Below are 27,977 nucleotides of genomic sequence, written 5' to 3'. Positions count from 1 at the left end.
TACTGATCTAGCTGAGTCCATAACTACTGAATCACACTGTGGTTTATAACCATACTTTCATATTTACCTCACACGTGAAATTTATCCAAAACACTGCACGTCTCAGATAACATAGCATTAAGTGTCAAGATCAAGCCTAATGACATGCGCATCTCAGATAGTATTTGAGTAGTTTTTAATCAATTGCCAAAGTCCAAATCACCGCATGTTTCAACTTTTCATGTTACATTTCAAGTTCTTTGGGAGCTTCAACGTGGCATTACGTTTCTTAGTGAGATGTGCACCATAGGATTCCTCCGTGTGCGAGCATACCGAGCAGCTTCTGCACAGGTTTCCAAAGGTTTTCCCAATGACAAGATGTTCATCTGCAAAAAACGAATGCCCACTGTTTAATCCCTGAAGTCCCATGAAATACTGCTGTAGTTGCAGTCAATGGAGGTTGCCTGTGCCTCATTGGTACAAGAGAAAGGAACGGGGGGCCTGCAAGCTGTTCTCCATTACAGTCCTGAACCTTTGGAACTCACTTCTCCACTTTGTCCGCAACTGATGAAGTTTGCTAGTCTTCAGAAGTTGCTGCAAGGCTTATCTTTTCTACCTGGCTTGTAAGGAAATGGATGAACGGGTGAGGCACGCTAGGGACAGTGTTGGACTTCATGAGGTGGTTAACTCATTTTTGTTATATTTATGTTGCTGCGGGGTTATTTAATCTTGACATGATAGGTTTATTTAGATGGGCTTTTAAAGGATTGTCATGGGCTCCCAGAGCATTGAACTGCACTCATATTGGCTACAGTAATAACATTCCAAATCAATAAATAATAAATCAGTGCTGGAGAGCAACTTGTCAATAGCAAACCATATGTTTTTAAAGGACAGAAATTCTAAATTCTTACGTGGAATATGACCGCTGTATTTTGGCAGCATCCCTTCAGGCCTGTAGAATCTTTGGTATGTGTTGGGAACTTTGCTAACTTTAACTTCAAGCATTTTGCCTCTAAATTAAAACAAAATCGCAGTTCAGTATCCTCTAACTTCCATCATTTCAGAATTTGCTTACATGTCCCCATGTTTTACATAACTATCAGACATCATTTTTAACTCTCATGGCCTTAATTGTCTTCCAACTGTATGTGTTCTGCTCACGAGTCTTTCCCCACATGCCCACAACACTCATGTATTCCTTGCACACCCCAAACACCCATTGCCTTTCCAGGGAGTTTTGCGTGTGCATGGAATATGGGATCCAACTGACATCAACAGAGAGACTGTTATAGCATTGCCACTGCAACCAGACACTCAAATACAAGAATCTTACTTGGAATAATTGGCTGAAATCCTGACTCCACTGAAGTCAATGGTAAAACTCCTTTAGACTTCAGTGGGGTCAGGATTTCATCTATTGGACCCAGTTCTGCTCTCAGCTAAACTCATGCAAGTCCATCAACTTCACTGGGTGCATAGGTATACCTGTGAGGAAAATGGGGTGCATGGGTGAGGCCAGGGCCGGCGCAACCCATTAGGCGACCTAGTGCGCTACAATTTGGGGGGGCGGCGGCGGGACCGTCCGCCACCTCTGTGGGGGGCAGCATTTCGGGGTGGGACCTTCCGCTGCTTAGGGCGGCAGAAAAGCTTGCGGCGCTCCTGGGTATGGCTGTGTAGGGGGGAGCTGGGAACATAGGTCCCTTATGCTTTCCAACAGATGAGTAAGCACTCAGCACACAACATATTAGACTTCCTCACTGTATAGTGCAAAACCTCAATTACAGCCTCAGCAAGTGCTAGCACATGCTCAGTGATGACATATCTGTAGGGTGCTCTGTGTGTGTGTGTGTGTGTGTGTGTGTGTTAGGAAAAAACAACTCATAATTAGGCTTGTGCACTGTACTGGAAGGAAAATGGATGTGCTGAGCCCAGTGTATTCCCTTAATCAGCAGGAGGCAGACGGAAGTTGCCTGCAGAGGTGCAGCATCTGTCACTCAGTGGGAGGAGGGAAGAAGGGAAATACTCCCTCTCGCCAAGTTTGGGAAGGGAGAGCCCTGTTTCCAATGCTTTGATCACCCCTCTATGGCAATTCAAACTCCCAAGTCTTCACAGCCACACTCTTCCCCCTGCTCCACTGCCAAATCCTTTCGTTGTTTGTAAGAGGCCTGCCCATTCTGCTTATATTGGTACAGACCAACTCTCCTGTCCTTCCAAGGACAAAAGCCCAGACTCACTTGTCTTCCTGCTCCCAACCCATCATTGCCTCTTGCTGACAGCTGCTAAGGCTTTGTCAACACTAAATTCTGAGGCAAACTGAAATTTCGTTCACAATGCAAATGTCAGATAAGCAGAAAAAGAATCAGAGCTTTTCTATTAAATGAAATACTGAAATAAGCAGTCACTTGATGTGCTTTTCTGGATTAAAAAGCGAGGTTCCCAAGAGCTTTTCCTCCTATCAACACTGAATTTTCAGTCCTACTTACGCTGCAGAATGTAGATCTTTTCTACACTGACCTTTCAGCTACTGGTATATGCCTCACGGGGGCAAATAATGATGCTCTGGTGAAAATCCACTAGATGTTTGTACCAGTTAAACTACACCAGTACCTGAGATTATTGTAGGCGAGACCTTAGATCCACCATGCAGCAGGATGTACTAGAAATACTTGAAAAAAGGATTATCATCAGGGCTTCATACATTGAGTTTTTTTTAAATGTTTGTGGTTCAAGTGGTGAACAGAAAAGGTCTGAATATCAGCAAACCAAAATATAACAACATGCTTCTGTGTACAATAGTTCTTGTGTGCTGTCTATGTTCAGTACCTCCTGTAGATAAGGAAGCTTTTAAAATATAATTATGAAACATACACAGTATAGTGCAGTCTTTTAAAAAAAAAGTATGCTTTATATTACAAATGCTGTACTACATAGATTCCCGACATGCCCCAGGAGAGCCCTAAAGTCTATGTAAACCTGTTATCTGTCCTATTCCCTTTAATTGCTTTAATGGTTGGCGAGGTTATATTTATTTACTGCTCTACCATACAATTAAACATCACCATCATCACCATCTTATATCGTACTTTTCAATCGATATATTTTCGTATAAAATTACCTGTGTAAATTGCTGGTGGGATCGTAGCAGACCCGATCTCTTAAGTTCTTAAAATCCTGATAGCATTTTTTTGTCATTTCATGGTAACGAACACCATATCCCAGTTCAGTGACTCTTGCTCTAGGCACAAACCCACTCCAACCAGGAATAGGGGGCTCTAGTAAACTTCTCTTAGTTATTACAGTACCTGCAAAATGACCAAATAAATGCCACATCAAAATTACACCTAACTGCCCAAGAAAATATCTGCTTATATTTACCATAGAGGATAAAAAGGTTCCTGTCTTATAATAAATGTTCTCAGTTAATTGACATGCTTCATAGAATGTTCATTAGTCACTTTATATCACCAAGAGTGGGTCTCACCACTTTTGATACGCCCCTTAGTGGTGCCTAGATAACTTTTTCTCTTTTATGGGCCCAGATCCTGAAGTCCTTCCTCACTTTTGAATCAGTCCTTCCTCAGGCTATGAAAGGACTTTAGAATTTGGCCAATGGTCATTAAAGACATGATCCAAAGCCCACTGAAGCCAGTAAGAGTCTTTCCATTGAATGTAATGGGTTTTGCATCAGTGCCTAAGTAGGGAATAGGCTCACGCATATAAATATATGTTAGGACCCATGGCCTGTCAAAATTCCAACACGGGAAATTACATTCTACCTGCTGAAAGATGCCTTGCAGTTTCAACAGGACACAGTTGAACGTTCTATTCTAAACTGCAATGTTGTCTTGTTGTGCATTGCCACGTTCAGACAGAGCTGGCTGCTATTCAGTGGTGCATTAAGTTATGTAGGAAGAAAGGAACTAGTTACAGACTTAAGAACTGTCACTCAGGAACATTCTATCTGATGACATTGGGGTTTCTAAGGTAACTGCAGGAGGAAGTTCTGAACATCTTTTACAGGGTGGTCCTGGTCCTGGAACGCTTCTCATCAGATGAGAAATGCTAGAGTGCCGCAGCGGGTAGTTAGGAATCCATGACGGGCAATTGGGGTTGAGCTCAGTTTGGGTCAAAACACTTGGAGTCATGTTTGGGCCTTGGTGTTTGGCGTTCATGGTTACTCACAGTCTATGAATCATGGAGAACCACAAAAAGGGCTCACTTACCCAGAGTGAGGAGCCCAAGGAAAGATTTGGAAAGAAGCTATTGCTGAAGGGAAAATCAGGATACATGAGACATCCTGAGATCCACATGAGTCACAAGATCAAATGAAAATGTTTCGCTTTTCCTAAAGACTACTTTAAGAGTTCTCTCTCTCTCTTTCTTTCTTTTAAATAAAGAAAACACTAAAGGCCAGATTCTGCCAGCCTGACTCACACTCAGTAGCACTTTACTCTGCAAACAGTATCACTGAAAGAATGAGAGTACTTGCAGAGTAAGGTAGCCATCAGCATGAGTAAAGGTGGCAGAATCAAGCCCCAGAAAGGCAGGACAAAATTTTCAAATGTGAGTGCCTAAAATTAGATACCCAGATAAGATGATAGATTTTCAGGGATGGTGGCCATTTGTAGTTCCTACTGTGGTCAGTCTGGGCAGCAAGTGCTTAGCCCCTCAGAACAGCAGGTTGGTTTTACTCTAGGTTTAGGCAGTCAGATTTGAAAATATTGGCTTCAGATTTTTAGATAATAGTACAATTTGAGAGCATGCTATTGCATGAGTCTATTCAGAACCCCATTTATGGAAGGATTTCTGGATAACAATTACAATTGATGCAAGATCTATGTAAAATATTTCATATCAAGATGAGACTCTGTCCTTAAATATACACACCTATTTGAGAAAACCTTGAGATTTAGAATAGAAATGAAAGATATAGGGGCCAAATTCCGTCACTGAATGCACGTGTGTGTAACTCCCAGAGAAATCAGAGCAATGTGCTAGCAACTGAAGGTAAAAATCGGTTCTTACTATGTCCCTGAAGACTGTAATTATAATTCACATTGTACTAGTAACATTAATTGAATGTTTGGCTGAAATCAAGTTCATTACAACTTAAATACAGTACCTAGCACATAAGGATGGTGTTTATAATTATAGTCATAAAGTGCTTGTAAAACATCTTCATTGGAGCAAATAGATGGAAGTTTGGGTGTAGTGGCTGCTATGTATCTCAGCTCATTCTGTGCATCTCTGCTTCTTTGAGTAGCATTGTGGAATGAGGTCATACATGCCATTGAATCATCTCCATAAGTAGTGCCAATTCTATAGAATCTTTGGGGGACATAGCCTAAAAGAGTAAGCAGAATAAATGTTAAAAGCTCACAAGATCTAATGGAACATATTGCAAGCATTTACAGACAGAGTGAAATTATCAAACAAACATAGAACATTATCTTCCACTCTTAGTTCTTCAAATTACACATGCACACTGCAATTATATAGACGGTTACAACTACAGTGATCTCCTATGACCTTAGAAACAAGCCACATTTTGACAAGGGCTATGAAAGTACAATCCCCTTATGACAGATCAATTCTGCTAACAGCAATTCTCTTTACTGTACCAAAACATCAGTCTGAAGGGTAGTTTGAAATGCCTTTTTTTTTTTTTTTGGATTCTTTGAAAATGCAATTTCAGATAATTCATTTTGGTTGGAAATTGTGATTGTATTAAAATGAACTCCTGAATTATAAGAAATAGATGTAGGTCTTTTGTGTGGGACCAACCCCCAAAGCAGACTTTCACCATATAATAATTTTCATTATAAAGAATAGATGCGTATAGCACAAGTACATATTCCTTTAACATTGAACCTGAATCTATGACTATGTTAAATGCTAAAGAAATAGAGATAAGAATCTGATTTAAATCGGATGGGTCTGAACGAAAATCCCACTTCCAACTGTCTCTGAATTTTGTCAGTCTGAACTTTGCACTGAGCCAAAATCCTGGTTCTGAACTATCTCTGAACATTGCGGTGGTTTCATTCTGGATCCAAACGTTGTGGATCAGGTCCAGCTCTTATGTGAACTAATCCAAGAAAGTAAATTCAAATGCAAAGCTACTATTCTGGCGCAAATTCTCCAGATCAGCTGAGCTGTGCATGTTGAAAGTCTAGGGAGGGGGTGATTTTAAGGCATGTTTACATTCCCCCAACCCCAGGCTGCCAGGCTTTGGCATGGTAAAATAGAGCAGAGGATCATAATATAGTAGTTGCTATTGCAGTTCTTTGTCACCAAAGGATTTTCCATGATGCAGGGGAATCCTCCACTGGCTAGTTAAGTTGGGTTTAAAGCTGAGAAAGGAGGTCAGGATGTGGCCCAAACACATTATTTACCTGTGTATCCAGGTATCAGACGATTGCACGCTTCCACGGGTTTTTGATTTGGTTTCATGCTCTCTCTGTACCTGTTTGAAAGAAAATGTACATTTATACGTGAACTTATATCCTAATATCAATTAAGCCAGTTCATGACATATCTGTTATATTACTAAGAATAAATATTAGTCAAACTTAAAACTCAGCTAATGGGCCAAATTCAGGTTATTACATTGGTGTAAACTCAGGGTAATTTCACTGCAGCCATCTGAAATCAATAATATTCCTCAAATGTAATCAAGAACAGAATATACTATACTTCCTTTTTAATATTCACTTTTTCTACTAAGCAATGTCATGCAATAGAATTTTTAAAAAATATACAGCTAAATCATGAGGCTTTTTGTGCAGTTATATTAAGATACCTGGAAAGGAACATTAAGGTACATAGGATGTATTGATGTCATCACCAAGGAAAATACTAGCCAGATATGCATACATTATTTTTACACTACTGAAGTACGTACATAGGCCCTCTTATGCCCTAGCCTGCTGTTTGAGAAAATGCCTTAGCTAAATTATATTTAGGTTTAGATCATGCCTAAGTTAATATTACTTCTGTATTTGCAGTATTTCAAGTATTTCCTGCAAGTATAGCAAAAATATTGCACTGAGGGAACTATCTCTATTTATATAAGGCAAAATCAGCAAGGTTTTAAAGGTGATCACTGTGCCTCCACTAGTTTTCTTAATGAAAACCTGGATGACAGTGACATTTCCACCATGACCAAATTCCAGAGTATAAAATAACCTGAAGAAATTGGACCAACAAACTGCAATGATATGCCAAAAGAAACGATACATCAGGGAAAAGTCATACCTCTTGGGATAGGTGGAATTATACCTGCAATATAGGCAGGGCCGGCTCCAGGCACCAGCCCACTAAGCTTGTGCTTGGGGCGGCACCTGGAGGGGGGGCGGCGCGGTGCGGTGCTCCGGCTCTGGCCGCCAGGGAGAGCGGAGCCCCGGCCGGGCACTCCGCCCTCCTCCCAGGGTTCCGGCTGCCCTCCCCCCCGGCGCCCTCCCCCCGGCCGCCGGGGAGAGCGGAGCCCCAGCCAGGGCTTGCCGCCCTCCCCCTGGCACTCTGGCTGCCGGGGAGAGTGGAGCCCCGGCCGGGCACTCCGCCCTCCTCCCAGGGCTCCGGCTGCCCCCCCCCCGACGCCCTCCCCCCGACCGCCAGGGAGAGCGGAGCCCCGGCCGGGCACTCCGCCCTCCTCCCAGGGCTCCGGCTGCCCTCCCCCCGGCGCCCTCCCCCCGGCCGCCGGGGAGAGCGGAGCCCCGGCCGGGACTCGCCGCCCTCCTCCCACGGCTCCGGCTGCCCTCCCCCCCCGACGCCCTCCCCCCGACCGCCAGGGAGAGCGGAGCCCCGGCCGGGCACTCTGCCCTCCTCCCAGGGCTCCGGCCGCCGGGGAGAGCGGAGCCCCGGCCGGGCACTCCGCCCTGCTCCCAGGGCTCCGGCTGCCCTCCCCCCCGGCACCCTCCCCCCGGCCGCTGGGGAGAGCGGAGCCCTGGCCGGGCACTCCGCCCTCCTCCCAGGGCTCCGGCTGCCCTCCCCCCCCGACGCCCTCCCCCCCGACCGCCGGGGAGAGCGGAACCCCGGCCGGCACTCTGCCCTCCTCCCAGGGCTCCGGCCGCCGGGGAGAGCGGAGCCCCGGCCGGGCACTCCGCCCTGCTCCCAGGGCTCCGGCTGCCCCCCCCCCCCCCGGTGCCCTCCCCCCGGCCGCTGGGGAGAGCAGAGCCCTGGCCGGGCACTCCGCCCTCCTCCCAGGGCTCCGGCTGCCCTCCCCCCCCGGCGCCCTCCCCCCGGCCGCTGGGGAGAGCGGAGCCCCGGCCGGGCACTCCGCCCTCCCCCCGGGGCTCCGGACGCCCTCCCCTGCCGCGCTGGTGGTGGTGGTGGGGGGGGCAGCTGGAGGCTTTTTTGCCTGGGGCGGCAAAAAAGCCAGAGCCAGCCCTGAATATAGGATCTGTACTGGGACTGGTCCTGTTTAACATATTTATAAATGATCTGGAAAAGGGGGTAAACAGTGAGGTGGCAAAGTTTGCAGCTGATATTAAATTACTCAAAATAGTTAACTGTGAAGAGTTACAAAGAGATCCCACAAAATGGCGCTACTGGGCAACATAATGACAGATTAAATTCAATGTTGTAGGTGCAAAGTAATGCCCATTGGAAAACATAATCCCTACTCTACATATAAAATGATGGGTTCTAAATTAGCTGTTACCACTCAAGGGAGAGATCTCGGAGTCACCAGGGATAGTTCTCTCAAAGCACCTGTTCAATGCGTAGCGGCAGTCAAAAAGATAACAGAACTACTAGGAAAAAGATAGATAATAACACAGACAATATCATGCCACTATATAAATCCATGGTACACCCATACCTTGACTACTGCATGCACTTCTAATCTCCCCATGTCCCAAAGACTATATTAGAATTGGAAAAGGTATAGAGAAGGATAACAAAAATGATCAGGTGTATGGAACAGCTTCCATATGAGGGGGATTAAAAAGACTGGGATTGTTTAGTTTAGAAAAAAGACAACTGAGGGGGGAATATGATAAAGGTCTATAAAATCATGAATGGTGTAGAGAAAGTGAATAGGAAAGTGTTATTTACCTCTTCAAATAACACAAGAAACAGAGATCACACAATTAAATGAATAGGCAGCAGGTTTAAAACAAACACAAAGAAATATTTCTTCACACAATGCATAGTCAACCAGTGGAACTCGTTGCCAGGACAAAAGTAAAACTGGATTAAAAAAAGAATTAGTTAAGTTCATGGAGGATAGATCCATCGATGGCTATTAGCCAAGATGTTCAGAATCACAACCCCATGCTCTGGATGTCCCTAAATCGCTGACTGACTGACTGGACGACAAGGGATGGATCACTCGATAATTGCGCAGTTCTGTTCATTCCTTCCGAAGCATCTGACTCTGGCCACTGTCAGAAGACAGCATACTGGGCTAGATGGACCAGTGGTCTCAGCCAGTATGGCCGTTCTTACATTCTAACAGTGTGTCTGTAAACTTAACATTGCGAAACAAAAGAAAATACAAAAAGAGCAATAAAGATGACACAAAGATTGGCGATTAAAATGGGAGGGGATGGAAGAAACTAACATGTTACAGCCTTGAAAAGACAATATCCAGTCAGGGGAAAGGATATGATCACAATGTTAAAAGCACCGTTAAGGCAATAACAAATGAAGGAAAGGAACTTCCCCCTGAGAAGCTAGTAGAAAAAGAGTAACAACCTCAAGGTAAGGAAATTAAAGTGTCAGCTACATATTAGGAATAAGTACTTAGCAGTAAGAGTTCTGGGGTCAGGTATAGACTAGAAAACACCAGCCCTGCAGTTATTCAATAAAGGCCAGTTGCTGCCATCCTTATATATGCTCAATAGTACCTTATGCCACAAATAAGGATGAACGTTGAAGTGAAAAGTGGGGATATAACCCCACCGCCACCAGAGTAATTCCCTTACCTACCAGTGACAAGTACCTGTTCTGGAACAGTGCTGTCCTGAGCATGGAGCTAGCTGTATGAGCACATAATGTATTGCATAGACATCAGTGCATACACATTATAAAGACAGACAGGTCTACTTGTGACTGGTGTAACTTTACTAAAATCAAAGGAAATACACTGACACTCACATTGTAAGTAAAATCTTATTTGTTTATAGTTCTTGTAAGCCCAGGGGTACTTTATAGATTATGCATACTGCAGTCACTGCCGTTCTGTCCACCTCTGAGGTGCAGCTCTGGTGCGGCACAGCCACACAACCCAACCCTTGAGGAAGAAAAGGTGAAAAGATCCCTCGGCAGTTTCTGTAAGAGTCGAGGGCTAAATTCTAATATATCAAAATATTGCCCTTGTTCTTTCTATTGGACAATATAGTCTTCATCTCTTCCGGGCCTTAAGTGTGGTATGCTGCTGCTGTGAAATGTTCAACATTGGCAGTAAACAGCGACTGTGTTCCGCCACAGGCACTGACATTCCAAAGTGCTGGGGGGTGCTTGAGACTGCCCGAGGCCCCGCCTCCACTCCACCCCTTTCCCCAAGGCCCCACCCTGCACCTTCCCACCCCGGCACCAGCTCTTCCCACCCCACCTCTTCCCGCCCAGTTCCACCCCCTCCCCTGAGTGCGCTGCATCCTCGCTCCTTCCCCACCCCCAGCCTCCTGCATGCCGCGAAACAGCTGATTGCGATAGGCGGAATACAGGGGGAGCCCGCCGGTGGGTGGGAGGTGCTGGGGGGGGGAGGAGCTGATGGGGGGCTAACAGTGGGTGCTCAGTACCCACCGTTTTTTCCCTCTGTGGCTGCTCCAGCCCTGGAGCACTCATGGAGTCGGCACCTGTATTCCATTGTAGTGACCCCTATACCTAACATGAAACTGAATTAGATATTGTATTAAATTTCCAGTGGTGTTATAGCCATGTTGATCCAGGATATTAGAGAGACAAGGTAGGTGAGGTAATATCTTGTATTGGACCAATTTCTGTTGGTGAGAGAGACAAGCTTTTGAGCAACACAGAGCTCTTTCTCAGGCCTGGGAAAGGTAGTCAGCATGTCACTACTAAATGCAAGGTGGAACAGATTGTTTAGCATAAGGATTTAACATGTTGCAAGAAACCATTCAAGTGAAGTGGGCAGTTAACACCTCTGGGGTGATCGGACAAAGGAAGGTTAGTGGGTTATAGCTTGTTGTAATGTGTCATATTCTATGAAAATCAGTTTGTGCACCTTAGATGAAAAATGTCAAAGTACAAAAACTCATATGAGATCAACTACAGGAGTAATTTATGGAAATAAAAGTTTATAATAATACTTAAGAGAGCCTGTATATGTCATCTAGAAAGCCTGCAGCTTTAGGGCCTGATCCTGCAGACACACATTATCATTATCAGTAGTAGCCTTGTGGTAATGCCTAGGAGTCTTGGCTAGACATGGGCCCCATCGTGCTAAGTATTGTACACACATCCAGTAAATGAGAGTCCTTGCCTCAAAGAGTTATCAATCGGAGATCTGTGTGAGGAACTGTTTGCAGGACCCAGGGTCTTAGTCCAGCCTACAATTTTTAATTTAGGATTTTTCTCTGTAATTAAAATACCTTGTCTGGGACTTTCATTCACACGCCACTAGGGTGCAGGTAAAAATGGCATTATACTTAGGGGGGCAAATCTACTTTGAGGAGGTGTTGAAGTATAACACCACCCGGCTTTTAGTTATTTATTTTTAACGACATCTAGTACGCTGTGGCTAGTGGTCTCTGGAAGTCAATATTAGCTAGTGTAGTGCTGATTATGCTGTGGGCATAAAAAAGCTCAGAGAAATTCAGGTGGGCCACAGATAACAAGTCACCACTAAGGGGCCCGATAAAAAGCACCAGCTGGAACCAAACATTCACTGCTTGGCGCGACGTCCCATGGGGGAAGCCACCCCGCACTGAAGGCAGAGTGGGGCTTTGTTGTTGATTCCCCTGGCAGCACGCATTCACCCAGCCTGCACTGGAGGTATCAAGGCTTCCTGCTGCCGCTAAAGTCCCTGTAAAGCTTCCAGCGACCTAGTGGGAGCAGGCGTGGGCCCCGCACTACAGGGGGCAGCAGGCAGTGTTGGACTCGGGACAGGCACTGGGCTGGGCATCAGCACTAGAGCCCAGGGCCCCTTACCCAGAGCTCTCCCCAGGTCCGAATGCACCAGGTGCCTCCTGCCGCTGGCTGGGCTCCACAGTTGGACGAGCTCAGCCGAGACAGCTGCTACCTGCAGCCCCTGCACTTAGCCAGGGCATTGTGACCTCAGCCAGCCAGGGTGGGACAGCGGGGGCTGGGAGTGCAGCTGTGCTGGGGAGATAACCCAGCAGGGCCTGGCCCCGAGTCCCAGAGAGCGGGGGAGTAGCAGAACTAGGTAGCATTTGTGCCTGGGACTGACTGTAACCCCAAAGAGCATCTGCTCTCTGCCTGTGACACACCATCACCCCATCCTCCACTGCTCAACCAATCGCATAATCTGTGCTACACCCTAGCCAACAACCAATCCGGGCTGCACTGCACACTCCACTTACACACAACCTGTGCTACACCCTCTAACAAGCACACAGCCTATGCTACATACACCTGCACCCATTACTACACTCATTAACACACCCAGAGTCTGTGCTTACACACACAAATAATTACACTTTCCTTGGTGGTAACCAGGAAACAAAATATATCCTTCAACTGTGGGGAGGTCATTACATTGTCATTTTGATACATCTCCGATCTGCAATATGCCTCTTGATTGTTGACCAGATTGCTAGCTTGTGAAATATTATTTTCCAAATGCTGTTTCAAAGTAGGACAGAAATGGTCATTATGGGTGAATTTTGTTAACTAATGGATTCTTTTTCAAATATCTTTACTGTATTTTAATACAGCTGGTGATTATCATTCTACTTGAAGACAAAATTGAGTGAAATGAGTTATGGTCTCTTTCTGTGTTATCCACTGTTTCAAAGGTACAGTCCCCCAGTATCAACACAGAAATGAATTATAGCATAAATATTGCACAGACATAGTTCATCTACGCGAAGAGCAGCCTAAAGTGTTGAGAGTCCAATACATTTATTCAATATATCCTATAAAACGATCTGAGTTTAAAGAGTTCCACAAGCAAGGTGTAGAACAAATGCTTTGAAGTTCTCCATTCACAAAAGCTTGAATGTCAACATTTCCGTTTTAACCCAGTTAATTTTATAACTAGACCAAGTGCAAACATCTAAAATGTCCATGATCTATCTAATCCCCGTAAATTCTTACATGGACCCCATCACCAAAGCAGGTGACAGTGATTCTATAGAATCATTTAACATTAGTAGATACAATGCTTTGGGATTTACCCCTTTTACATTTGTGAGTTTTCTAGCTGTGTCAGTGAGGGGCTCTAGAGCGAATACTAAAATAATGGTGGGAAAGGACAACCCTGTCATGTTCCTTTGAGACAGTGGGAAGCTGAAGCTGAATTATGTATACTGCTTACTAGTGCTGGTTGGGAATTTTCTATCAGAATGTTTTTTCAATGGAAAATGCAATTTTCGCAACAGTTAAATTTCCTGTGAGAAAACTCTGATGTGCCTCAAAATATATTTTTACCCTCGTTTTGATCTGAAACGTTTCAGTTTGTGGAACCAAACAAACATTTAATTTTGGGTCAGTTTGACGTTAATCTGCGTTTGGGTAGGTCTACACTTACTTCCTGGTTCGGCGGCAGGCAATCGATCTTCTGGGATCGATCCCGGAAGTGCTCGCCGTCGACGCCGGTACTCCAGCTCGGCGAGAGGAGTACGCGGCATCGATGGGGGAGCCTGCCTGCCGCGTCTGGACCCGCGGTAAGTTCGGACTAAGGTACTTCGAATTCAGCTACGTTATTAACGTAGCTGAATTTGCGTACCTTAGTCCAAAGTGGGGGGTTAGTGTGGACCAGGCCTTTGCCTCACCTGTTGTTGTGCCTCATGTCCAACCGCACTGACCTCTATGGACTGAGCTGCCAGGCTGGACTACATCTCCCAAGAGCACCTAGGTCAGCTGCATCCCCATCACCATCCCTCAGAATAAGGAGGAGTAAGTAAACCTGGGGCAAGCTGATGGGATCAGAGGCAGAAGGAGATATGGTGGAGCCCCAACCGCTGTGCCTGTTCCTCTGTTGGTGTGAGCTCCATAATGGAGTTTATCCCAGTGGCAGAAGTTAGAATAGCTCCCTGCTGCTCTAACTTCCAGTGGTGTTGGATGGCCAAGGGGAAGGGGACTACAAACAGGTACCTGCAGCTGCCATTCTCCACTATGTCCGAGCACAACTCAGCCCTAATAGAGAATCAAAGGCTGAATCTTTTGTTATGGGAGTGCTAACTCATTTTTGTCACCTTGTATAAATAGCAAGATTTCAAACTTGTTTTGAAAATACAGCAAAAAAAATCAGATTGGTACAAAGAAACTTAATATTCAAAGTATGTTCTGAGTTCAGAAGCCTGAACCAAACCACCAGGCCTGAACTTCAGAATACTCAGACTCCAAATCAAGAACCAAATCACAATTTTGCAACTGGACCCTATCTTTAGAATAGTCCAAATCAAAACTGTAGCCACTGAATTTGTGTACAAATACAAATAGATACAGATAGCCACTGCACTTGGGGGATATTTATAATCCTGATCTGAATTCTGAGGCTTGAGGCCAACTCAAATTAATATCTTGAGGTTGTGTAATTAATGTACCTTAAGATACATAAGCGGTGGCAACATTGCTTCTCTAATTGTGCTGCAAACCATTCCCCAGCTCTTTCTCATTGTTCATAATATCTTTGCAGTATACAAGAGTGCATAATATGCTTTTTTGCATTACAAAGCCATTTATGCCTTGGCTATATCTAACAATATAGAGAGAGCTGGATCAGCTGGCAGGAGTCTCCTAATAATCTACAACGTATGTAAACTATGCCATCTTTGCTCTGTTACGCATGTTAAAAAATAAGCAAATGCAGGAGAAATATATTTAAATCTATGCTAAAACCTGCTACTTTCTAAAAACATTTGCAATACTTTTTATAACAATTTTTACATTAAAATCAAAGATGAACGGTAATAAAACACTCTACCACACAAAATCCAGAGCTTTATTTTATTTTATTTGACACTTTTAAAGACACAAGAGTACTCAGGTACAATCCTAACAAGTTGTGAACTGCTCCAAAGGTCGGTGAAATCTGAATTAATCTTGCACAGAGAGGTGAACAAGACCACAATGACTGATATTTTATAATATAGTTTAAGAATACTCCAAGCAGGTGAGTATTGTAATGTTATGCCCAACAACTTTTATGCCATTCATCCATTTAAGCCACTTTGTAGTATAAATATGCAGCTTATCTCAGCTATTAAATCTCTGCAATATGTAATTAGGCCTTCTCATAATAATGCATTCAATCTCCTGTATATAAAAATCAGTGTAAGAATACTGATACATGCTGCCTATACCATCACTGTACATTCATCACACTCAACCACAGCAAGCTGCTAATTTCCAAACTAGAGCTAAGCAACTTTAGGTCAAACTCTCAAGTCGTCATCCAAGCAGAACTTCCTTTGAAGTCACTGGGAGTTTTGCCTAAGGACTGGAGGGTTTGTTTGCTTAAAATAGCACAATGTAGTCTGAAATGCCTTGTTCTGCAGGGAATTTGCTGCAGAATACACTTGAATGTCTATTCCATAAACAACTCAATTAGAAACTTTTGTCCTACTGAAGTTCCTACCAGTTTTACAAGCCTAACAGATGGTTCAATTGATGTTAAAATGGGCTTCCATATGCCACTTATATTTTGAAGTTGTTTAAAAGGGCTACAAACTACAGCATGTGGTTGCAGTGTAATATTCTACATCTAATTCTAAAAGGCTACACTTTCTATTTTGGGGTGGGAGGGTCAGGGGAATGAATTGGGGACTGAGCAGTCGTTTGCTCAGGAATCTTCAGTTCTGGGAAAATAAGTTTTACGGTGCTCCCACTAGATTGAAAGAGGAAGGTGGGGTGCAAAAGTGTGCAAACTCTTCTCATTTCACAACAACAAAATCTTTTAAAGAACCAAAATCTTGGATCAAGACTGAATCTTTTAAAAGGTGAATACCAAATGCGCAGAGAATCACTGCTGTTCAGGAGCTACATTTCTGAGGAGCTGCAGAGCTCCCTTCACTCACTGCCGACATGCTGAAAGCATCACTCATAAATAAAAGGACAAATTAATCCCAGATGGATCTCCATTCAACCTGTAACAGGGCATTATTAGCCTTAATTCTGCACTGACTTAAGACCAGGTAAATACTTTAATATCAATGGAGTTCTACGGGATACACGTCTATGCAGAATTGGACCCACATAATTTAACATTGGATGTAAGGATCTTAAACCCGCTTTTCTTTATGCAAGTCATATTTTGGCACTATTAGACAAAGTATTGGGCCAGATACACAACTCGTGTAGGCTGGCATAGCCTGGACCTGTAATGATACATAGCCTTCCCTAGGTAGTTGGGTAAGTACCTATCATAGGAGATCTGAAGTCTCAGGGCATAAGTTCTATATTTTCACATATTTTACAGGAGAATTCATTCATTATTATGATGCATCCTTGAAAATGAAATGGTGACCATTTGAAACAAGAAACAAAAACCCCAGCAACTGACTAGCATGGCTCTATAGTACGCTCAACTGGTCTGACTCGCATTGCAGGAAGACTGTTGTGTTCTCTGACACACCAACACTGCTCTCCCATTATTATAAGATCATCCTTGCACATTCCATATCTTACCATCTTTAAAAGCCTATAATTACAAAAGCTGAGTGAGAAACTGTGTTATTTCAAATTAACAGCTGAATGCAATCAGAGGCAAAGAGCATTTTTATACAAGAAAATAGCACTGTAGAAAGAAAGAGTCTGTACAGTATTTAAATATTGTATATACATAAAATTATATTGTTCATAACTCATCTTAAAGGTTCTCTTATTTGTAAACCAGGAAAGGCAACCAACAGAAATCTTATATTTAACATTTTAAGCAGAGCAAGCAGCAGGAAACAATGCTAGCAAGCAGTTTGTAACTCTATAAGAAATACCTAGCCAGATAATGTGACTAGCATTTTCCAGTCCCTTTTTTATTTAATTCAGTACATTTTTTTCACATTCTACTAGGGAATTCTGCAAGAGAGAGACAAAGAATTCAAGGGCAGAACATAAGGGCCCAATCCTGCACTCTTTTCTTAGGCAAAATCCCAATTAAGCAGTATCTTCAAGTAAGTAGTGCAGAATCGGGGCATAAATTACTAAAGTGATTGATAAAGCTTCCTTTTTCAAAAACCGTCAGTAATGGCTTCTGTGGTTGTAACCTAGGCTTAACTAAAGGAAAAGGGTTCCGCTAAACAATTAACCTTTCAATGTCTTGGAAGTGTAATACATTGCAGCAGGTGAAGGGGCAGCCTTGTTTAAAATAAAAATGCTAAAAGTATTAAAAATATCAGTGTTTTTCAGCCAATGCTACAGTTTTGTCCAAGCCCTCAAGATTGGATGGGGGTTTGGATTTGAATCTGAGATTCCCAGTTCATGGGTGATGCAGGGTTCCAGGAGTGGCTCATTTATAAATTTTTATAAAATGAAAGCTGCCCTGTCTGGAGCTGCGGTGCTCCAGATGTGTGAGTGTTAGAAGACATCTTGGTAAAGCAGTACCATTTGGAAAGCATGGTGACACCATAGGCAGTACAGTGCCTGCATTACAAACAGACCCCGATCATGCACTGTACTCTGGTATCTGGCTGGCGCTCATTGCTGAACTGGGGCTTTTGTTCTCTGTCTCCCATGTTACTTACTGCCTGTGCAGCACACCTCCAAAATATATTTGTTCAACTAAAATGTTTACTTTAATATTATTGATCCGGAAAACTTTCCCTTTTTCACTTGTATACACTTCTGGGGAAGTCCTCAGTCTTCCAAAATGATAAAACAGTGGATTAATTTGTGAAAAAACGCAATCATAGATTTCAGATTAATACTGATAACCCCCTCCCCCTAAAATGGAAAGTTTCTTTGTTATCAGAGAATTCTCAAATCTAAACCAAGGTAACAGCTGTTAACTTTGATATAAATAAGAGCTTTAGAAATAAAGGCAGACATTTTCAAACCTGAGGACTTAATGTTAGGCTCCTAAATCCATAGGCAGGCACCTAACACAGAAGAGTCCTGATTTTTCCCAATTGGTGAATATTGTCCATTCTTAGTGAAGTCAGTGGGAGATGTGGGTGGTCAGCATCTTTGAAAATCAGGTCTCTAATCTTTGTGTGCCTAAATACAGATTTAGGAGCCTAACTTTAGGTATCCAGATTTGGAAAATGTGGCCAAAATATCTAAAACAAATGAACACTGCCAAAAAGTGAAGTGTTCTCATAGTCAGAAGACAGTGATGATCAAATAACTAATCCCCACAACAATCCTGTAGGTAAATGTTTGCAACCATTTGGGAATCTTCAGCTTAATCTTTAGCACCTGACAACAGTTTGTACTATTTAATAGAGGTGGGATTTTCAAATGCATCTAAGTTATTTAGGAACCTTGACTTTCAATGGGACTTGTGCTCCTAAATCTCTTAGGACTTTTGAAAATCTCACTAGATCATTTAAGAGGAAAATAAACCTTGATATATCTATACCTATTGGCTGTTCTCATCTAGCCTGCTGAAATTCAAGTGGATTGTGTCATATATGAAAGTCAGAAAATGGAACATTGAAATAATAGTTTTGCAGACGGACCATGGTAGGAGGGGACTTTTAGTAATTTAAGAAATCAATACCAGCTTTGACACTCTTAGAAGTGGCAACATCAATGGCCATGGCTTTAATCTCAGTGTCCCCAAACTGCATTAGCGTTTTGATCTCCCTCCGAGTTGGCACCAAAGTATCAGTTCCTGTGAGATCCAGACGAAGAGTGCCACACTTTTTCACTCCAGGCTCAGTGATGAAACTGACGTTATCTTGCTCCGAGCTGTAGATATTGATCACTATTACTAACTGGGAAGGCTTGGCAGGCGTGTAACTGCGCGACACTGTTTCTCCAAGAGCTACAGATTGGTCGGCTGAGATAAATTTGTCAAAGACATCAGTGCACCATCGTGTGCCGTCTTTAACCAGCAGCTTCTCCGGCGGGTGCTTTCCTTCCACGAACCGATTCAGGACCCCCACCCCATAGGTCAGAGGGGAACGTCGCACTTTGATGACAGCAGGGTCTAAGCCAAAAAGGACGGCGCCTTTGAGGATTGTGAGGCCCACATCCTGAGGAATGATGATTCGACATTTTGAACCGAAAGCATTCTGGACAGCTTGTTGGAGTAAAGGAGCTTCAGCAAATCCACCCACCAGGAACAGAAACTTGACATTGGTTACTTCTGGCTTTTCAAACAGATCACCTAAACAGAGAGACAAAGCCTGCTCAGCTAGGAAAACTTCCTAATGGCAAAACCCATTAGACTGTGGAATAATCTCGCAAGAGACATGCTGGGCACCCCATCACAAATATCCACGCATAGGATCAGAAAGAAGGCACATGTCTGGAATGGCTCCCTGAACTCTGTGACACTTCCAAAGTGTCTTTTGTTCTGAGAGTCTATTGTTTTGAGAGAGAAATGTCCTGTATTTAATATGGAGGATGTGCCAGAGGGGGCATAGCCCTCAAAACAGAAGAAAATTTTGAAGTAATAGAGTCTAGATACACATTTTAAAACTTATTTTCATCTTAAGCCAGATTTTTATTTATTTATTTTTGCTAGATGAAAGCGGGCACATTTCTGTGCAAACCAATCCAACAGCCAGTCTGGGGGCAGAGAGGGAAGCCGGCTAGATGAATATCCCCCATGAGCTTCTGACATCCAAGACAGCAGCCAGGTATTTCCAGGCAAAACTGATTAATGCTGACTTTATTACATTACATATAATCACCCAATTTTAAAATATATTAATACTTCTGATTCCACCATCTCAACCAAAATATATTCCACCTGCAAGATAATATCTCCTTAAATTCTTCTTGCACATGTTCTCTCTTTACTTAGACCCATGTTCTCTAGTTCTGGTCTATCCAAAAATCTCATATTGATTAAGTTTAATGTTATAGTTACCTGTACCTAGTTTAAATGCTTCAATCATGCTGCCTCAATTATCTGTCATAACAAAATAATCCTAGTTCTCTCATTTTCTATTCATATATAACTATTTTGTTGCCATTATATTAGTTGCCTTATTATGCTGTGCTCTAATATAATTATACAATTTTTCATATAGGATGCCCAAAATTGAACTCTATATTCCAGATATAATCAATCCAGTATTGTGTACAGTGTTAAAATAATATTCTCGTGCTTATTATACATAATATATTCCACTTGATACAAGCCTAATAGTCTTATGTTGGACTGAGAATTTAGACACGGGGTTTCTCAATCTAGCCCCATCTTCCACTATTATATTAACACATCCAATTATGTTTAAACCAAGGCTTGGAATTATTTTTACCCAGATGCATTACTTATTATTTGTGTATTGTCAGTGGTAAAATTGAACTGGACAAAACAATGAAGAATATGTTGTGGGAGACAGTCCTGCATTGGCACAGAAATGAACTAAATGTCCTAATATGTCTGTCTGTCTGTCTTTCTTTCTTTCTTCAGACAAGCTCCAAATTAATGTGAAAGAAAGAAAGAAAGAAAGAAAGAAAGAAAGAAAGAAAGAAAGAAAGAAGATATTGACTATTAATTAGGTTTCAATCTTCTAATGACTTGTATTCCTGAAAGCGCAAGAGGGAATAAAGTTTATGCAGCTTTAGTACTGATTGCCTGGTCAACACCTACAGAATAGCCAGAAATATCTATTAAGATACTAGGTGACTTGGAGCAACCCTGATAGTCATTTTTTGGGTGATTTGGGGGTATTACATTTTTCACCCACCATTCATGGGGTCAAATTACCCCATTAAACATAATTCCCAGTTTTGGGGCTGTGATAGATGGGTATTTGGATAAATCATACTTCAGTTTACGTCCAGTCAGAAACTCATTACACCTTGATACATACTAAGATGTTGAATGATCTGGTCAATTGTAGGTTTGAAAAGGGCATTCATTGCATCTGGGCTCATCCTTAGCATTCCTTGGGAGGACCACTTGACAAAATCCACACTGCAACAAAAGAGCAAAGGAGGGCTGTTAAAATGAGTTCTAATTTTAAAAAGAGTAAGCCAGTACTTGAGCTGTAGGACATGGCTGATAAGAAATTCACAGATTTACAGCCTCTACATTAAGCATGTCATTTGCAGCAGGTAAAATGGCCAGTCCCTGTCCACCAGCATACTTGAGTGTGCCTCCCACCAGCAATAATGCCTTTTGTTTAATTGTGGTTTTCCTGGCCTGACTGCCTCCCAGCAGCATCACTAATGTTCAGAGCTCTACTGAAACATTTTATGTTCCCTCCAATGTCAGCTCATCTGAAACAAAACTAATGCATCCCCCAGAAGGAAATGATCCTTTCAGTTAAAGTAGCAGTAGATCTCAAGGCCACTGCAATCACGCAAAGAAGATTAACAGGCTTGGGAGCTCTAGGGACATAAATAAGAGTACCACACATGCATGGGAGGCAATTCCATTCTGAGCAGTGCATTGTGAAGTGCAGGCAAGATGGCAAGGAAATGTTTGAATACAGGAGTAGGTTATTCCACTGCTGACTCACTTACATAAACTGGTTACAGCTGGGTCATTTTCTCCTTTTCATTCACATATATTTAAGGTGTCACCTTTATAAGCAATTTTCATCCCCTCTTTTTGCCCTCTCCATTTCTTTGGCATTTACATTACTTCCAAAAGGCACCACTATGAATGATTCATGGGAGGGAAGAAGGGTTTGTAGTAAGCAGAAGGGTACATTTCTTTAAGTGTTTAAGCCCCATTTTCTAAACTGATTTTGGTTTAGGATGGAATTATAATAGGATTTAGGCTTCTAAATAATTTAGGTGGTTTTGAAAATTTTACTCAAAAGACTAGGAAATAGGAGGCATGGGGGTTCCAGTCAGCCACATACTCCCTCTGTGACCTTTGGCAAGTCACTTAACCTCTCTGAACCTCATTTTCTCCATCTCTATCTGCAAAATGGGGACCCACGTTTAAATAAATAATTGACAAATAGAATTGTTTGGGTTTTTTTTTAATTGATTTGGAAAAAATTAACACACAATGCTTCTTGGAAGGCAGAGAGTTGCATGGGAATGTTATGAATATGGATGGGTTGTGCGAAAGGAAGTAAGAGTGTGGGTGTGTCCACGTACAGAATGCGTCAGATTCTTGGACTCAACTCCATCTACTTTGCACTGCTGTCCAGAATTCCTCCAACAGCCGGCTGTGTGCCACTGGCTCCTGCAACCCACTGTATGAAGGGCATGTCAAGGGTGGAACTCTTTGTGGACCTGCTATAGTTGGTTTAGGCTGCTTTCAATTACACCAGAAGCTCTTGTGGCTTCTGGTCAACCCAGAATCAGATAAGTGGGAAGGTGACTCTTAGCGGCACTGAATATAAACTCAGCGCAGCTAAGAATCTAGCCCTACACACATAGCCAGAAATACAGGAGACTGTCTCAGTGTGGAACCTTAGGAAATGGTGCTATATAAATAAAAATGGTCTAGTGGAACTCGCAGAAAGAAGACTACAAATCTTATGGAGTGTTATGGAGAAAACTCTTAAGAAAAGCTAGAATATAACTTTCTTTTCTGGTAACTGTATCTGAGGCAGTATGATTTTCCCATCATTAGATTACATTTTCTCACTACAATCTATTACGCTACTTGCAATTAGGATATTTTATTATTCTTTCCAGCAGTGAGTAGTTAATTATGAATCTATCCAGGTTCAATCGCCTACTTACTTGCTTTTCCTTAAGGCGTGTTCCACACTGTGACCTCGAAACTTCTTATAATAGTCAATGAAGGAGAAAGGCAGAGTGATATTCAGTGGATTGGTTCTGTCTGGGGCCGCTGCCCTTTTACGGGACTCAAACGCTATCATCAGATCCACCCAAGCAGCAGGACGCTTGATTTTAAATTGTTCAATAAAATCCTCTCCAAATATTTTACACAGGAGTTTTTCAAACTCATAGTCCACGCCTACAGAACCATATGGCCCACCTGTGTTAGAAACAAAACATATTGTTAACATAGTGTATTGCTCACTAGAACTTGAGCCCATCATATACAAATCCAGATCATACTGACATAGCTAAGTGGATGATAAAATGCAACGACCCAGAGCATGATAAGTGTATTTTCACTGTCAGGGAAAAGACTAAAATTACTGATGGTTCCATCTTGTATATGAGGAGATCGAGACGGAGCTTGTGCTTATGAATAGGTTGCCCTGCTGCATAGAGAAAGACATATGTTGGGTTCCTCTGTGGTGGCACTGGAGTCACCAAGGCTGATAGTTCAGGAATCATACAGAAGAGGACCAACCCAGGATTTCATGGGTGCTGTGACAATTAAGGGATTGTCTCAGGTGGCTAATGGCAAAGCTCACAAGGCAAAGCTCAACTGGATCTGGAGTTGGAGGTGGGACTGTACTTTGGGGAGTTGAATTTTACTTCCTGGCCATGGAGCAATCACTATGTCATCTGATTTGAGACAGGGGCACACCTTTCCCATCAGGGTGATGGACCCATCTCACTGCTCTACCTTTGGAAGTCAATGCACATGTAGCTTCTACATGAATCTGTGGGAGAATACTGTTCTGCTAACAAATCACTCAGTTAATAGCCTGGTGGGACTTCCCAACAATCTTTTGTTCTATCAGCCGGCCATATAGTGATTCTCTAAATGCCCATGCAGGTCACCATAGTTTAGAGATGACCTCTGAGAGATGAAATGAGAAGGGAGATATAGAGTATGCGAGTGATGGAAGTCAGACCAACGCTGGTGCTGAGCCAAAATGAGGAACAGTTTGACACTGTCTCTTATCTTCTCAAAGAAAGTTTTACTTTTCTCAAAGTAAACATATACAGAATGTTATTTAACACTCTCTATTGACTAGCAGTTCAGAAATCACATGAAATTAGCAAGACCTTTTGAATGTTGACTTTAATATAGGATGGACTATTAACTAAATTAAGCAAATAGTAAAACATCACAGCATCCTTATTGGCAGTAAGGGTGTAAGATCAAACTCAAAGTACTACACAAGTGAAATGATTAGTGATTAATGTAACTTTACCAGTTGCCTTGTACAGTTCCTTCAGGTGTCCTTCAGGTAGCCTGATCTGATGGACAGTGAGATCCACTGTACCTCCTCCACTGTCAACAACTATGTACCGGTCACCTATGAAGCAACAGGAACAAGCAACATCATTTTCATCGGCATCAACACAACAGTCTACTAATACTTAAGCAATATGAATACTAATACTGCGGGCAATGTTGTCATCATCCCGAGCAGAAAGCCATGAACATCTGTACTGGGGACAACTGGCTTGAAAATTAGCAGTTCCTAGTGGAATAATTTGCAGTGATTTATAATAGAAGTGAAACTTGTATGCTGTATGCTACAGACTTAAGCACCCATGCAGGGAGAATGTATCTTTATGATAAGTGGAATTGTGCATGCCATCTGTGTACGTTCCACTGTGTTAACAGTTCTGTAGACATGTTACAGTGCCAGCTTACTTATAAGGTGTATTCTGAGGACATTATGCTCTGGCTTGCATTTTAAAATCTGGGTTTGTCCCTTTTATAACCCATCAACTTAATAATATGTGCTTTTCTAGAGCATGCAAAATTCTAGTTCAGGCTTGTAAACTAAGAGCAGTGCATGCACTTGTATTTTCCTTTAAATTAGTCATTTTGAGAATACCAAAAGCACATAATAAATTTGCGGGAAAGGTTTGTAGGGTTTTTGCCAGCAATATAAAACCAGCAAGAGCAAAGATAATTCACAAAAGGACGCTACCTTCCTCCAACTCAGACCAGATCTCTCCTATGACATTTTCCACCAAAAAGGTGCGGCTCTGCCGATTCCGACGTATGTATTCCTTAGCTAATCATTGACAGAGAGAAAATTACTAAGTATAAGAAAGCAGGAACAAGCTGATAACAAACAGTGCAGGAAGCAAACAAGCAGAATGAGAGCTTTCTATGTATTATTTGGTATGGGTCTAACAAAACAGATGAACAAAAATTGCTGTATTAGAACTAGGAATTTACAAAAAAAATCAGTTATTCTATTCTTTACTTACAATAACTGGATTTCAAATAATGCTCTAAGATTTCTTTAAAAGCTTTCTTAATAGTACATATTTATTATATTTTTAATAAACAAAATGAAGTATTTATATGCAGACACATTTTTTGGTTGTAGAAATGCCAAGATGCATTTTTGCCAGTAGGTGGCATACTTGATGCATAATAAAATAATCAAGAATTGACTTAAAAATTGCCTAGGAATTGAAGACAATTTGGCCAAGATTTTCAAAAGTGATTACTGATTTTGGGTGCCCCCATTTTTGGTTGCTCCAGATGAGATGCCGCAAGTGAGCCCAGTTTTCAGAGGGTAGGTGCTCAGTACCTTCTAAAAATTAGGACCCCTCAAAATATCTCCATTTGAGCACCCCTAGTCATTAGTTACTTCTGAAAATCTTGGCCTTTGTAAGTTTTGTGCTATGGACCTTGGCTGTAGGAGCAAATCCTGCTCATTTTACTCAGGCATACCTCCCACTGGATTCCAATTAGAGTTTTGCTTGATGGAGGACCTGTAGGATTTGGCCCATTACATATATGCACATACCAGCATAGGTCAATTTAAATACACCTCAATCCTGATATAACATGACCCAATATAACATGAATTCGGATATAATGCGGTAAAGCAGCGCTCCAGGGGGGCGGGGCTGCGCGCTCCGGCGGATCAAAGCAAGTTCGATATAACGCGGTTTCTCCTATAACGCAGTAAGATTTTTTTGGCTCCCGAGGACAGTGTTATATCGGGGTAGAGGTGTACATATGATTTAAAAATTAAGTATAATCTAGTAACACATAGTTATAGAAATAATGCATTTTATGAAAATTAATCTCCACATAGACATTTAAAATATGTAATGTGATTTGCTAAGTGTCTCTACTAATGTATTTCTAAACCAGCTTGTGCAACTAAATGACTACTAAATCATTTCCAATGTAACTTTCACTCATCTTTAAAGGTCATCTATATGATACTACAGAAAAACGCAGACACATTCCATGGTATAGCAAAATATTGTTTCATCTGAAAAAATTCTATCTAAAATAGAAAAAAGGTACATTTATTGTATAGAAGAGGACAATTATATTTTGCTAGCTAATGATAATACTACTTCACATTTCTATAGTGTCTTCCATTTGAGGATATCAAAACCCAATAAATAAAACCTCAATTCTCCTGTGATGGAAGCAAATAATATTATCCCCATTTTACAAATTGAGAAGCAGACACAGAAAGGTTAAGTGACACCGGAGTCAATGACAGAGCAACGGACAGAATCCAAGGAAAGGCCTGATCCAATACCCACTGAAGTCAATGGGAGTCTTTCCATTGACTTTAACAGGCAGTGGATCAGACCTGAGATACATTCCTTTAACCATTAGATTATGCTTCCTTTCCTAATGCAAATTTATGCTCAGGATTCCGAAGAGTACAACTTTTGTTTTGACTGCACAGCACTAAAATAGTCCTTGAAAAGCTCTTCTCTGTTTATGTTTAAAGGGTTTTCCTTCTTGATCTCTTCTCAGCTTTGCTTGGGTCCCTGCCATGCTTTTATTGAATTTTAGATTAAACCCAAATTAATTCACTCAAAGCCTTGTTTCTATTAATTCTAATTGAATTAAATCCTTTTCGTCTATACCAACTTTTACCTTATTAAGTCAAGAAAGACAACTGTAAAAAGACTTCTGACAGAATCCCATGACTTTGTGAACAGATTTTGCTCAACAGCCCAGCCCTGTGGCTCCCTTTCACCAAACAAGAAAATGCTTTCATTTGCATAGGGATAAATGCCCTGGAGCCAGAGGGCAGGTGCAGAGGCATGACCAATGCAGCGACAAATACATGGTTGCACCAGCCAAAAATCGCTTGCTTAGGGGTGCACAGTTGCTCAAGCTCCGGCTCCAGCTGTGAAGAAATTCTGTGGTCTAGGCAGAGAAGGGATGCTTCTGTCCTCCTGCCCATTAAAAGACACCCCTGAGCAAAGCCTCTTGACACAGGCTTTGTGCAGCGGTGAGGATTTTACCTGTGGTATTACTGAATAAACCCGCATCAGGGTCTTTGTGGCATGGACAGGGCTAAAATTGTGGTGGCTAAATATTATTTCATCTAGCTAAATAAGATGTGTTATTTTATTAAAAGGACTCGATCGGTTTTACTAATTATGAAATTTTTGGGGGCAAATTGGGTCATCACATCCTGAGAACTAAAAAAATGGCTTCCATTAAGGGAGAGGGAGAAATAAAATGTCTTGAATGGGTTTATTAGCTGAATCTTCCATTTGCTTTTGCTGTTTTGAGCTGGAAAACATGACCAAGTATAAGATCTTTTGCCAGATTCTCTGCGGGGGTAAACTGGCACAACGCCACAGCTCTCAATGAATGCACCAATTTACACTAGCAGATAATTTGGATCTTTATGTTACAATCAAAACTTGTCCCATCCCATCTTCACTGCCTAACTTCAGACTCAGTCAGAATGACAGTTTTCAAAAACTTCTGCAGTGAAAGATGATCCATCTGCAAACCAGTTAAATTACACTCCATAGTCTGCCTCTCTGCGTAAATGAGTCTGCATCAAACCTACCACTGGAGCTAGTAAAAACTCAACATTCACAAAAACAACGAGGAGTCCGGTGGCATCTTAAAAACTAACAGATTTATTTGGGCATAAGCTTTCGTGGGTAAAAACCTCACTTCTTCAGATACATGGAGCGAAAATTAC

General features: G+C 42.1%; 2 protein-coding genes across 2 annotated transcripts in view; both read right to left on the bottom strand.

Annotated features, from left to right (window-relative positions):
- Positions 1–210: 210 nt before the first annotated feature.
- On the bottom strand, positions 211–13,921 carry C7H10orf82 (chromosome 7 C10orf82 homolog). The gene is made up of 6 exons (XM_054035622.1): positions 13,905–13,921; positions 6,378–6,448; positions 5,105–5,326; positions 3,098–3,284; positions 894–994; positions 211–365 (listed from the first exon to the last, which is right to left on the bottom strand). The coding sequence occupies exons 1-6, from the start codon at positions 13,919–13,921 to the stop codon at positions 211–213; spliced, it is 753 nt and encodes a 250-aa protein (XP_053891597.1).
- Positions 13,922–15,067: 1,146 nt separating this feature from the next.
- Positions 15,068–27,977, bottom strand: part of HSPA12A (heat shock protein family A (Hsp70) member 12A) — a 77,955-nt gene continuing 65,045 nt past the window's right edge. The window contains exons 8-12 of the mRNA XM_054036121.1: positions 24,969–25,055; positions 24,237–24,341; positions 22,900–23,158; positions 21,063–21,166; positions 15,068–19,402 (exon numbers count right to left, since the gene is read on the bottom strand). Coding sequence (XP_053892096.1) covers positions 18,768–19,402; positions 21,063–21,166; positions 22,900–23,158; positions 24,237–24,341; positions 24,969–25,055 — 1,190 coding nt within the window. The 3' untranslated portion in view covers positions 15,068–18,767. The remainder of the gene's footprint in view (positions 19,403–21,062; positions 21,167–22,899; positions 23,159–24,236; positions 24,342–24,968; positions 25,056–27,977) is intronic.

This window comes from Malaclemys terrapin, chromosome 7 (genome assembly GCF_027887155.1).
Source record: "Malaclemys terrapin pileata isolate rMalTer1 chromosome 7, rMalTer1.hap1, whole genome shotgun sequence".
Taxonomy (NCBI): Eukaryota; Metazoa; Chordata; order Testudines; family Emydidae; genus Malaclemys; species Malaclemys terrapin.
This window is presented reverse-complemented; position numbering and strand designations above follow the sequence as displayed.

What these genes read in the sequence shown, in the direction of transcription:
- C7H10orf82 (XM_054035622.1), bottom strand. An exon ending in TCTGATACCTGGATACACAG is followed by an intron (nt 5,327 to 6,377) that starts GTAAATAATGTG and finishes TTACTCTTTTAG; the next exon opens with GCTATGTCCCCCAAAGATTC. An exon ending in ATACAGCGGTCATATTCCAC is followed by an intron (nt 366 to 893) that starts GTAAGAATTTAG and finishes CGTTTTTTGCAG; the next exon opens with ATGAACATCTTGTCATTGGG.